Source organism: Ailuropoda melanoleuca, chromosome 11, assembly GCF_002007445.2.
Source record: "Ailuropoda melanoleuca isolate Jingjing chromosome 11, ASM200744v2, whole genome shotgun sequence".
Taxonomy (NCBI): domain Eukaryota; kingdom Metazoa; phylum Chordata; class Mammalia; order Carnivora; family Ursidae; genus Ailuropoda; species Ailuropoda melanoleuca.
In genome coordinates this window covers 27632715-27645057 of record NC_048228.1, presented here as the reverse complement: position 1 = coordinate 27645057, position 12343 = coordinate 27632715, and the positions used below count along the sequence as shown (strand labels likewise).

The following is a 12343-nucleotide window of genomic DNA, read 5'->3' as shown; positions in this document are numbered from 1 at the left end:
AAAAATAAAAACAGGGGCGCCTGGGTGGCACAGCGGTTAAGCGTCTGCCTTCGGCTCAGGGCGTGATCCCGGCGTTATGGGATCGAGCCCCACATCAGGCTCCTCTGCTATGAGCCTGCTTCTTCCTCTCCCACTCCCCCTGCTTGTGTTCCCTCTCTCACTAGCTGTGTCTATCTCTGTTGAATAAATAAATAAAAAAATCTTTAAAAAAAATAAAATAAAAGTCTTTTAAAAAAAAAATTAAAAAAAAATAAAATAAAATAAAAACAAACACCCTTACAAAATATCAAATGATTCTGAACCAATTAAGTTTTTGAAAACTATGCTTTTCTGAATAAAAATAAGAAATGTACTTGCAACTTGAATTGACTATCCGTCATCAAGCAAATTACTTTTTCATAGGCCAGATTTTTTCATATGGTATTTACATCCCATAGTCAGCCACTTCTGTTATAATGAGAATCTACTTTAACTTCATCTCAAGGCATAAAAATTTTAACTGTAGAGAAGAATCAAGTAGTCTAGTCTAACTGATATGAACAGAGAATTCTCCCATGTTCCAGAGCTTATATAACAAGTTCCTTTGTTTAGCCCACCAAAAAAAAGATACTAAAAGTTAACTTACACAATCGAGTTCCCTCTTTCCTTCAGGGACACAAGGGTTCAAAAAAACCCAAACGAACAAACAAAAAAAAAAACCGCACCAAAAAAACCCAAAACCCCACAAACCCTCCCCACCAAAACACAACTTACCAGTTCTAAACCATGCCCTCTTTTTCCACAAAGATTTACCCCCTAGTTTCTTACAGTGATCTAGCCCAAATTATGTACTTATTAGTTTAAATGCCTGAAAAAGAGATCTAGCAGTTATTTTAAAATAAAAAGCAACCTAATGATGGTTGATCTAACAAAATACCCAAGTGACCTTGAAACAACTTCATTATAAATACAAATGCAGGAATCTGTAAAGTTGATCTAAAATACATCAACATCCATTTGAAAATTACATTTTAATTATGAAGAACATAAAAGAATATTTCTTATAGAAGAAACAAGTTTTTAGGCACAATATTTATGTATCATTAAGCCTTTATATGCTGGCATTATTACTGTACAGTGAAGGTGTAATTTCAGCTTTTCCCTCCCATAACTTCAGGATCTTATTCTCAAATAATTTTTTTAAAAGATTTTATTTATTTATTTGACAGAGACAGCAAGAGAGGGAACACAAGCAAGGGGCGTGTGAGAGGGAGAAGCAGGCTTCCCACCAAACAGGGAGCCCGATGCAGGGCTTGATCCCAGGACCCTGGGACCATGACCTGAGTCGAAGGCAGACGCTTAACAGCTGAACCACCCAGGCACTCCTCAAATAATTTCTAAATGCCTTATTTTCCAAGTTCTCCATGACCAAGACACCTCTGAAGTAATAATCAGAGATCTAAAATTAGGCCAATTACCTTACGTACTACTTTAAATGCAACACTGAAAAAAATGACCTTAAGTTATTTTAAGGATCAAACCAGGTCTTTTAAATCATGTACCAGCACTCACCTCTAAGATAACAAGTAATTCTCATGACATTATCATGCCCATAGCATAAGCAAATGAGATTACAGAATAATATCTCAGCAAGGGAAAAATATGAGAAAGAACAGTGACAAGTCATCTTAGATGCTCTTATCCCACCTTTCATGAAAATGTTTTTCTTACTCCAAACACATGATTGTAGTGTTTGGTTAAGGGTGGGTGACAATCACCCATTACTCAGACAGGGCTAATCACAGAATTTTGTTCCTTCAGCCTGTGATTAGCTCAGAGGGTTGGAAAGTAACCTAAGCCAGGACCTGACCTAATCAAGTCCATCCATCTCTGCCTGGTTTTTCAAACTCAAGCTGGAACGCTTCTTCCTTCTCTAAATCAGGAGCTTAAGGATGTGACCTAGTGCTGTTGGCAGGCATGTGCCCTGAAATTACATAGTGAATCCAAGGAAAAACAGACCATAATGAGCAGCAGAGATAATAAAAGTTGACTTGGCATATACACATGTAATTTTAGTCCCTGAGGTTGTAGCTTGCTCTGGGTTCCTATAGCTATTTTCCTTTGATCGTTAACCACTCCGGTTTCCTTCTAATAAATCCAAGGGGGAAAAAACCCCAAGAGCGAGGAGACCCATTCTAAGTAGAGAGCTGCTGGGACCCATATAGACTTTATCCCACTAAAGCACAATGTAATGCTCACATTTTGTTTTTTGGAAAACACATGAGAAAGAAATCTAAAGGAAGCAGTCTTAAAATTAAGCTAGAGGGAGCAGTTATGTGTCCTGTCCAGCAACTTTTAATCTAATCGCAGAAACCAGAGGTTAATTTAAACCCATTTCTAAAATGAAAAGTGCAACAGCTGCTATTAAAACTTCAGCATCAAAACATTTATTCACTTACAGGGAAGACTGCATTTTCGGTATCCTGCAGGTTAGGTTTGAATGATACGAAGATAAAACATGAAGGCCTTTCCCAACAGACTGAGCTAATATAAAGTAGGCACAATGCAAAAACAAAGAAAAATACATTTCAACAACTTAAGTGCTTAAAATAAAGGCATTCAAATGCTTTGTGAATCCTAAAAAGGTAACCACTAACCTTGCCTGGGTTTAAAAACAGTGACAACTGAGCTAGGTCTTGATGGAGATGGATAAGCATTCCAAACAGAGAAACTCATTCAAAGTTGAGGGTATGAAAGAACACAGGCTGTAAAAATTTGCTTGTAGTCCGGCATACCAGAAACACAACAGAAACAGGTAAGAAGTTGTGCACGTGGCCAGAAAGGTTAACCACGGCTGGATGTTTCATGAGCTTTGAATATGTCCAAGACTATCCCAACAGCAATGGGAACCATGGATAATTTTTTTTTTTTTTTAAAGATTTACTTACTTGTTTGAGAGAGCGAGCGGGGGCAGGGGCACGGGCACAGAGAGGGCACCCTAAATGGGGCTCAATCTCACAACCCATGAGATCATGATCTGAGCTGAAACCAAGAGTCAGATGCTCAACTTAGCCACCGAGGTGCCCTAAACCATGGATGGTTTTTAACCAGGACTAAAATAAATTTGGTTTTTATTATTTTTAAAAACATCCTGGCAAACAGTACACTAGAAGGGATTCTTTTAATTTTTTCACTTACAGGTCATATCCTGAAAGGACCCATGAAATCTGTGTACCCAGCCTGTTAAGTAAAGCTTAACATTTTTACTACACATCTTATTTAAAAAAAAAAAAAATTGTTGCAGATATAATAGAAGATCCCTCACATACTCCTCAAATTCCATTCCCTTTCCAACAGGAGGTAAGATTATCCCAAATTTAGCTTCCACTATTTCTCCACATTTTTATACATGATTAGATAGGTACCTTTTCACATATAGTATTGTTCTGCAGGTCTTCAAACTTTAAGAGATAAAAAACTATGAATCTATATGTAGACCTATATCTACATCTTTCTCTCTTGTTCAGAACATCAGCTCTTACCATTATAACAAGTAAACTGATTAACTACTGACCTCCTATCCCCAAAATACACATATGCCTGCACAAAAATTTTAATTTGTGGGGTTATCCAGACTCATCCCCATATTGTAGGAATCCCTAATACAATGGACAGAGAAGTAAATAACTACATTAGGAAGCTATAGCAATAATTCAGGTGACAGAAAAACATGAGAACTAAGTCACTGAGGATGATAAAAGATCTTAAATAATGAACATTTTATCCTTACAGCAATCTTATGGAAATAAGCCTTATTTCTACTTTACATCAGAACCCCTTAGAGGGGAAAAATTGCATCAAGTGTAGGACATACTAAACTTTAGTGTATCTACTAGACACTTGAAAATTAGAGGTCTAGGGATAGATTTCAAATGGCTTTTTCAAAAGGGTGTCCTTACATCAAAGATGTATTTAAAAAATCTGATATGGCATTTGGCAAATTGAAGAAAAAACATCAACTGTACCAACCCAACTCTCTATTCTACTCAAGGTGTATTTATTTACTGGACTTAAGATCAATTTTCAATGAAGCACCTATTCAAAGAATTTTCAGTAGTTTTGTCTTTGGTTTTAACCTTATGAAAGGACTTTAAACCCTAAATTTTCAAAGGCTTTAGGGACAAAAACAATTTGTAAAATTATATGAAGAACAAACTGTTAGCTCTTTGCTTCCCAGTAGAGAGGAAAAGTGGCAAGGACCAAAGAGAATGGCTCATATATGGCACCTGTGAAGTCTTAATACTGCTGACCGTCCCTCTCCCCAAGGACAGCATTACTAAGGTGGGCTCTTGGCCACTAAAATAGCAAAGAGGTTGGCAGGGAGACTGGCACACACTGGAAGTTGCTAACGGCTCCACTCAAGGTGAATGCACACGAAAATGGACCAAGGGCATACAAGGACATAAAAAAATAAAACCTCACCAAAGTTAGACATCTCTTTGCCATGGTGTGTTCTTCTGGAAGGAATTTTCTTTTTGGATCATCTTCCTCTGAATTGCTTTTCCTGAAACCTTCCTGCACACCTGGCTAGCATGAGAATCCAGGCCTCTTCTGACTTAGAAATATGCTTCTCCTTTCCATTTAAAAGCCTAAACAGACTCACAGAATAAGGAGTCAAGCAGATCTCTCTAAAAGGCAAAAGGTACAGCTTAAGCCACTGAATGTTCTCATCTGGAGGTATACAATTAAACAGTAAGGAGTCTGACCATTCCTTTTCTGGGACTCATAAGATAACGTCTACAGTTTATCTTGAGAAAGATCTTTGCTTTCATCATTATAGCACAGGATCTCTCTGACAGTTGTCTGTTAGAAGTAAATCATGAAGGGCGCCTGGATGGCTCAGTCGGTTGGGCATCTGCCTTCAGCTTGGGTTGTGATCCCAGGGTCCTGCAATGGAGCCCCACACCTCAGGCTCCCTGCTCAGCGGGGAGTCTGCTTCTCCCTCTGCCCCTCCCCCTGCTCATGCTCCCCCCCCAAACAAATGAATAAATAAAATCTTAAAAAAAAAAAAAGTAGATCATGAAAAGGCTGAGATACTGGCTTAGAAGTCTAAACATACTGCTAATTATTCGCTTCTTGCTTCTCTCACTACATCTTACTCATTTCAAAGAAGTGAAATGACTAACCATAGACAATGAAGGACAGGAAGCCAAGGTATTAAACCCAAAGGTATACAGAAATGATAGGGAAATATAAAAAATGGTCTCTGCCTTTAAAGAACTTATAAACTGGAAATATAAGAACTATTTATGAATAATCGAGCTACACAGGAGCTATGTCAGATCAGTGTACGGTAAGATTTAATGCCTCTAGGAATTACCACTTAAGCATTCTGCTAAACGTTCTTCCAATGATAGCCCATACTTATGTGTTAGATTAACATAACCAAAGTCAGCATTTATGAAAACAAAGATGATTACTAAGGTAACGTCAAGTTCACCGGTTCCATCCCTGAGTACGGTAATTATCACCACCATGTTCACAATTGTTTGTTATCTCATTCCACCATTCATCTTGCACATTATCACACAAAGGTCATAACTGACAGTAGAAGCATAGATACAATTCCCATATTAACTTTTGGGAAAACGTAGGAGTTCATGCCATTACTGCAAGGTAATTTCTTGTATTCTATCACAGAGTCCATTTCTTTAAAAACTTTTGACTTAATGATCTGTATAACTGTGAATCAGCACTATAAAGGCAGCCCTTGCCTCTTAAAACCTATACTGAGCAACAGAAACTACCACCTTGGGGGCTGGATGAGATGAGGCCATGAGGTGGGAGGCAAGAAGAGTGCCTTTACAAGAACCTCTGAGGTAAGAATCACCCTCAAGGAACCTTTACAACGGAGCAAAACAGAAAGGTACGTATTCAGACCAATGACAGGACAAAATGCAGTACAATTAATTGCCTAATTAGGCAGATGAGAACTGCTCTAATTGTTCTTATAAAGATCAGGTTTACTATGAAATAAAAAAATTTTCTTATTAATTTAATGTTGTGAAATTTCTATATACCATGTGTAGACACAAATGGTAAGGAAGAAAACAGCAAACATTTCAGAGATGTATCCTTACCGTAAGTTATTTCAGAAAAAGGAAGCCTGGAAAAAATATTTTGGGATCTGAACAATTTTATAGATCTATAGACTTGAGAGAAGGAATAGTCACTTTAAAATCATTTTAGTTTGGAATTTATAATTTCTGAGAAATCCTGAAAGTTTCTTTTACCTTAAGGATTAACAGGTAGGTAGGTGCTACAAACCATGTCTCATTGTATCACTGACAATATATTAATTTCCAGTTTAGTTGTAATTACAAGTGAGACAGTGTGCTTGTTCATCTAGACAAGATATAAAGAATGGGTTGAACAAATAATATTACAATTTTCTCTCTTTAGACCACTACTGAAGCCACTTAAAATTATTCAAAGCTATTCTTTTCTAGGCACTATATAAATGAGCAAAAACAGAAAGCCAAATTTAGGTTCTCAGATTTGATACATACAAGCATATGAGACATTTCATAGATATAAAAAACCAAAATTAACAGCAGTCCAGTGGTGGAAAACATCCAATTATACATTAGCTTGGAAATGATAACACTAGGATGAATGTGAACAAGTACTCCATCCTAAAAATGAACAAGTAACCAAGTAGTGATTCACAACTGAAACCTACAAGGCCAAATATGAAGAACCCAGCTATGAAAAGTTCAAAGTCTGAATGATAAAAGATTACATTGAAAGTATTGTTGGAGATAAAAATCAGATGTTTAAGGGAAAGTATAAAACATTTAACTGAATTTTTTCCTTCCCCAAATAACAAGGCAGAGGGTAGTTTTGAGAATCTACCAAGGTTAACTTGTCTAGTAAGTTATTCACTAAATGCATCTGTTCTTAATTATACTGTTCAATTTTCAAATAAGATCATTGCTGTTGTAGCAAAACCAAATCAAGAACACAAAATTTTCCAGTTAAAGAATGAAAATCCTTTACCTTTGCTAATTTCAAAAGTTTGACACTGAGAATTAAGTATAAATAGAAAAACCACCCTAAGATGACAAAATATAGTACAGGTAAAATATTTAGATAAACTATCTTTAATAATAATAACGGGTAAATCTAATACATGAATAAAGGTTACCTTTCTTTTCAACAGGTGTTTCCCATACCTGATTTCTATTCTTGAAAGGTAAGTTGTACAAGGTGATAAACACCTATTCGTGTGTTTATATGCTTGTTTCTTCCACTCAAAGCAGAGATTCTCATGGGTAATGACAAGGCTTCCTCATTTTTTATCTCCTGGGACTAGACTACTGTGCTAAACAGAGTAAAACCTAAGTATTGATTAAATGATTATCCCTAGGTCTATGGATCTCAGAATCACCTAGGGGACACTTCAAAATGATGCTTGTTCCCAGAGAAAATGATTCCATGAATCTGCTAAGATCCCATATACTGTATTAAGATCTCTGCTCAATATCCTGATTTATAAATGAAACTCATGTCAAAACCCACCAACCATAACATATTCCATAGAATGCAAAAGCCAACCTAAGACTTGAGATTTTAATCTGAAAACTTTTATGTCAGTAGTAGGAACCTAGTATCTTCTTTACTAGAAAGGGATCATTATAGTCAAAAGAGTCTGGAAAATCTTCAAGAATTGACTGTTATCTTAGACTAACAAGGGGTACTGAATCCTTGAGTTAAATAACATACAACCTAACAGATACCTTATAAGAAGTAGTTTGTCTCCTAGTGCAAGTAAGAGTATTCAATTTTGTTTGTAGGAATAACGAAAACTAGAATACTGCAGATGAGCAGGATGATGACAGCAATGTCAGTCACTCAATAAAATTAAACACCAAGGTCACCATGACCAGCATCCTTGAGTCACACAACCGTCCCACAAATTAGGTTGGCTACAGAAGCACCTTGGGGATCTTAAAGAAACACCTACAAAACCATGTATCCAGCCTACAGGCTCTTTGGGGACAAGTGTATCTTAAGATACCCCTAGCAATTAGTTGGCACATGGTAGTTCCCACAGTCCTTGAAGAGACTAATCAAAAAGATACTCAATCTGCTTTCAAAACTTAAGTTAGTGAACAGCTTAGTTCACAAATTACCTGGGAGGGAGTAAGAGTAAAGTCAAATCACAGTTATTTAAATGTGAACTGGGAGAGGAGAGCAACAGCTTATTTCAGGTAGTAAAACCAAAATGACATTCATTCACCTGATTAAACAGAAATTGAAATCCTTGGAAATAGCACAACAGCATGGAGTTTAAGAGCTTAAACTCTTGAGGCAGACTATCTCATCTGAATCTCAGTCACTTAACTAGCTGTGTGACTAGATACGGAAACACGCAGAGAGGTTAAGTTCCTTATGTGTAATATTGAATGATAAAGAGCATCTGTCTCAAGAGAATTGTGAGGAGTAAATGAGTTGATTCTTACAAAGGGCTTAGAACAGTGCTTGGTACATAGTAAATTTTAAGTCCTAGCTATTGCTAGCAGTACAGTAATGCAAAAGAAAACCTTCTTGATTACCAAAAACCTAAAGGATGATTTAACCGTTAAGACACATTATGGAGCCAGACTGTCCACGTTCTAACCCCAATTCTGCCATGGGGTAGGACTCTGGGTGTGTGGTTTTTGTTTTTGTTTTTTTTTTTACCTTTCTGTGCCTCAGGTTTGTAATCTCAAAATGGGGTAACAATTTAATTGTACCTACTTCCTTGAGTTGCTGTAATATTAAATGAGTTAATACAGGTGTCTCAAATAGTTCTGACACATTGCAACCACTCAAAACATTACTCTTCTAGGCTCGGCTCACATATTTTATGTAAAGTTCTTTTTTAAACTTCCCCAAAATACAAGCACTGTAGTTATTTTGTTTAATAGCAGTAGTAAAACTGTCTATGGTCCTCAAACACCACTAATAAACTTGGGAGTTCCCATTTTTGATTCCTGTTGTTTAATAAATATCCCTATAAAACCATACTACAGCTTATTAAATAAATAATACAGCAGAAAACCAAGTAAGATTATTTGATAAGGCTATCTGGTCTAAGAAATACTCAAAATATTGTAACGTAGCCTTAGGGGAAAAAAAATCCAAAGGCTTGATCAAATGAACTACTAATGGCCAAAAATATCCCAACGATAAGCATTTCAATAGTTATCAACAAGCAATATGGCTATCTTAATATTTGGAATCTGGGAGCTTCAGACAGTAAATTCAAAACAAACAGGTATATGACACAAGAAATACCCTACTAACATCAATGCCTACTTGACCTCATATTTCAAGAACAGAGGTCCCTAAAAGAGCCATCTCCCATTAACTACTCACTAAAATTCTCTTTGGATCTTGGATTTTTTCCCCCCGTTTCATCACGAGATTCTGACATTAACAGCTAAATACCAAGCCACATGCCTTTCAAAAACTTTCGATAGGTTGAATTAACAGTCCCACATAAACACTGTTTCTTCCAATTTGGAAAGTATTATGTCCAGTTTCTGTATTATGCATACCTTCAAAATATTTACAATAGAAGACAATCTGGTATTAATGAAAAGTACTGAACCAGGAAGGTTCTTCAATTAAAGTTTCTGAATATTAAAAATAGTGATATTAAATAGCAGTAATAATAATCTGAGTGCCATGTGTCAGGGGCCTGTTCAAAGCCACACATTAACCTCTTTAATCCTAAAATAAACAAAATCTAGAAACCTAAATTTGTTTTGCTCACTGCTGCATCCCCCGTGTCTAGAACATACTAGGCACTCAACTATTGCTCACGCATATAAAGTGTTCATTTTATAGAGGCACACAAATAACTTGCCCACTCCTAGAACTCTAACTGGAGCATTTCTACCCCAAAGTTCACATTCTTAACTATTATATTGCCTCTCTAGAGCTTTTAAATCATTAAGTGGTGTCACAGCAGCTGGGTATCACCTGTAAAAGAAAAAGAATCAATGAGACCTTCCTTTAAAGTGTTCTGTTCCACATGCATAAAAAGCTACGGATTTGAAATTACTCCACATCTTAGTAACCTGAATTCTCATATATAAAAGGTTTTGATTTGTACTGAATACTATATTCCTTGTATTAACTATGCTGTAAAATAGGACTATGCTTCTCCAATGTATTACTGGCCTTAGAAGTGGTCAGAGATGCTTAATCCTTGTTAGTTTAAATCGTTAACTCCTAAAAATTTTTTCCTCTCCTTTCCCATTCTCTCAAAAACAAAGATTTAAGTTTATATTTCACATAAATGCACAATGACAATGCAATGATGGACTAAATCAAAATTCAAGATTTCAGCCTCAGTATCAATACATTGCGCGAAAATCTGAACCATCATCTTTCATAATACCAGTTTGGTCAAATCAACTCCAAAGGTACACGTATTAAATAAAATCAGGCAGCATCAGGTCTACTTAGTAAAGCCAAGTCCTTGCCATTCCTTCCACGTACAACCCCTTAAAAAAAAAAAAAAAGTAACCCATCCAAACCGAAGTTGCTAACCCACAACCTCCTCTGTCTCCTAGTTTTAGTAAGGCTGAATTTATTCCATGACATTTTTTTCAAGTTAGCTGTAAATACTCCACCCTCCTCGATTGTGCAAGAACCAAACACACCACACATACACAAGTTAACAAAAAAGGGAAATACAGTCTCAGAGTTTGAACATAAAGTCTTGAGCAGGACATCTTAAGAGCTGTGCACAATCTGATGTGAAAGTTAACATTTAACAAAGAATATTATTTCATATTATTACGAAAAGAGATGCCGGAAAAAGCCTGAACCAGTTAAAGCAGCCGCCATCTTAAAATGCGGGATAGAAGTTAGAGCAAGAAAATGAGACTAAACCACCGGAGGTGGAGGTTCCACTCACCCCCCCACCCCGAGCCTCGAAAAATCCTATTTTTTCAACTTCTATCCATAGTTTAGTATCAAACCACGTTTTAAGTAGCGAAACAATCTTCTCCGACAGCGTTATTAAATGTGCTGAGGCAAAAATAGGTACACTGAACCTTCCCTTACTGCCATCACACCCCTATAGTCACCCCTTCCCCCAAAAGAAGGGAGCTTCCAGAAGCCTTTTACATCAGTTCCCAGTGTCCCTCTGATAAATAGCTTCGGGTGAGAAGTCTCCACTACACAATATAGGAAGTGGTAACACAGTGTCAGCCCATCTCCTCCCAACCCCACGTATTCTTCTATAACCTGCCCAGAGTCGATGAAGTTTGACTAGGCTCATTCACTACTCTTCAGCCACCAAGAGACTTCTACACCGACCCCCAATTAAGTTCGGGACCCGCCAGATTTCAACGATCTTCTCCCCTATGAGTTTATGATTCTTCCCCCCCTAGAAAACCCAAGAGCCTTGCTCTTAAAACTGAAGTTTTTAAGCACCGAGAATAGGGAGCGCCATGACATCTGCTGGAGCGTCTCTCAGAGAGGCAATTCTGATTCTCAAACAAGACTAACTCTTCTTTAAGAAGCAGAACCGAAGCGCCTGAAATCACTCTCCTCCACCCCTAATTTGCGCCGATTCCACTGAAACATACTCAAGATAACACCTCATTCGCCACAAGTGTTCTGTTTCTAGCTTTAAGCCTCATTTCTTTAAAGTACATCTGCGTTTCCCATCCCCCAAGAGAAGTGACCCAAGGAGAGGCGTTTTCATAATTTTACTTCCTCCCCACCCCCACGCTTTCCTCCGAGACTGAGTCTTCCTTTCCTCCCACGACCCCATTCCCTTCAGCCCCACAGATTACCTTATTAATCCGTTTCAGCGCCATAGTCTGTGCTTTTCGTCTGGCTCCTCACTCTCTCGGTGTATGCTCAAAGGTCCGGCCAAAACTCTTGATTATCCGGGCGGCAGGGAAGGATTGTCTCTTCGTCTCACACCGGCTCTGCCAGACACAGGCGCCTTTTGCAAAAACGGAGCAGATCAGCACTCGCACAGGCCCCGGAGAGACCCTGATGAATCCAGGTCCCTTAAAACGGTCGCGATCCCGGGTGGGTGGGGTGGCGTGGCAAAGCCACCAAACAGCCTCTGTGCCGCGCTTCGGCCCGAAGAGGAGGCGAGGGTGACGGGAAGAGCGGAGGGGCGGCTACAAGTTTGACTTCCCGGCCTCTCGAAAGGAAGAGACCCGGGTGGGAGAGGAAGAGGCGTAGGAGAAAGGGGTGGGTGCGGGGCAGGGTCCGGAGCCCAGCAGAGGAGGAGCCGGGGCCTAGTCGGCGCTATGCCGGCGTCACTAGGGCAAAGAAAGGCTAG

General features: G+C 38.2%; 1 protein-coding gene across 7 annotated transcripts in view; it reads right to left on the bottom strand.

Annotated features, from left to right (window-relative positions):
• The window catches only part of UBE2D3 (ubiquitin conjugating enzyme E2 D3), a 28615-nt gene that overhangs the window by 15188 nt on the left and 1084 nt on the right, over window positions 1–12343 (bottom strand). For all 7 annotated transcript variants that reach the window (XM_034671438.1, XM_034671439.1, XM_034671437.1 and 4 more), the window contains exon 2: window positions 11841–11995. In XM_034671438.1, the coding sequence (XP_034527329.1) occupies window positions 11841–11864 (24 nt within the window). In that variant the 5' untranslated portion in view covers window positions 11865–11995. The remainder of the gene's footprint in view (window positions 1–11840; window positions 11996–12343) is intronic.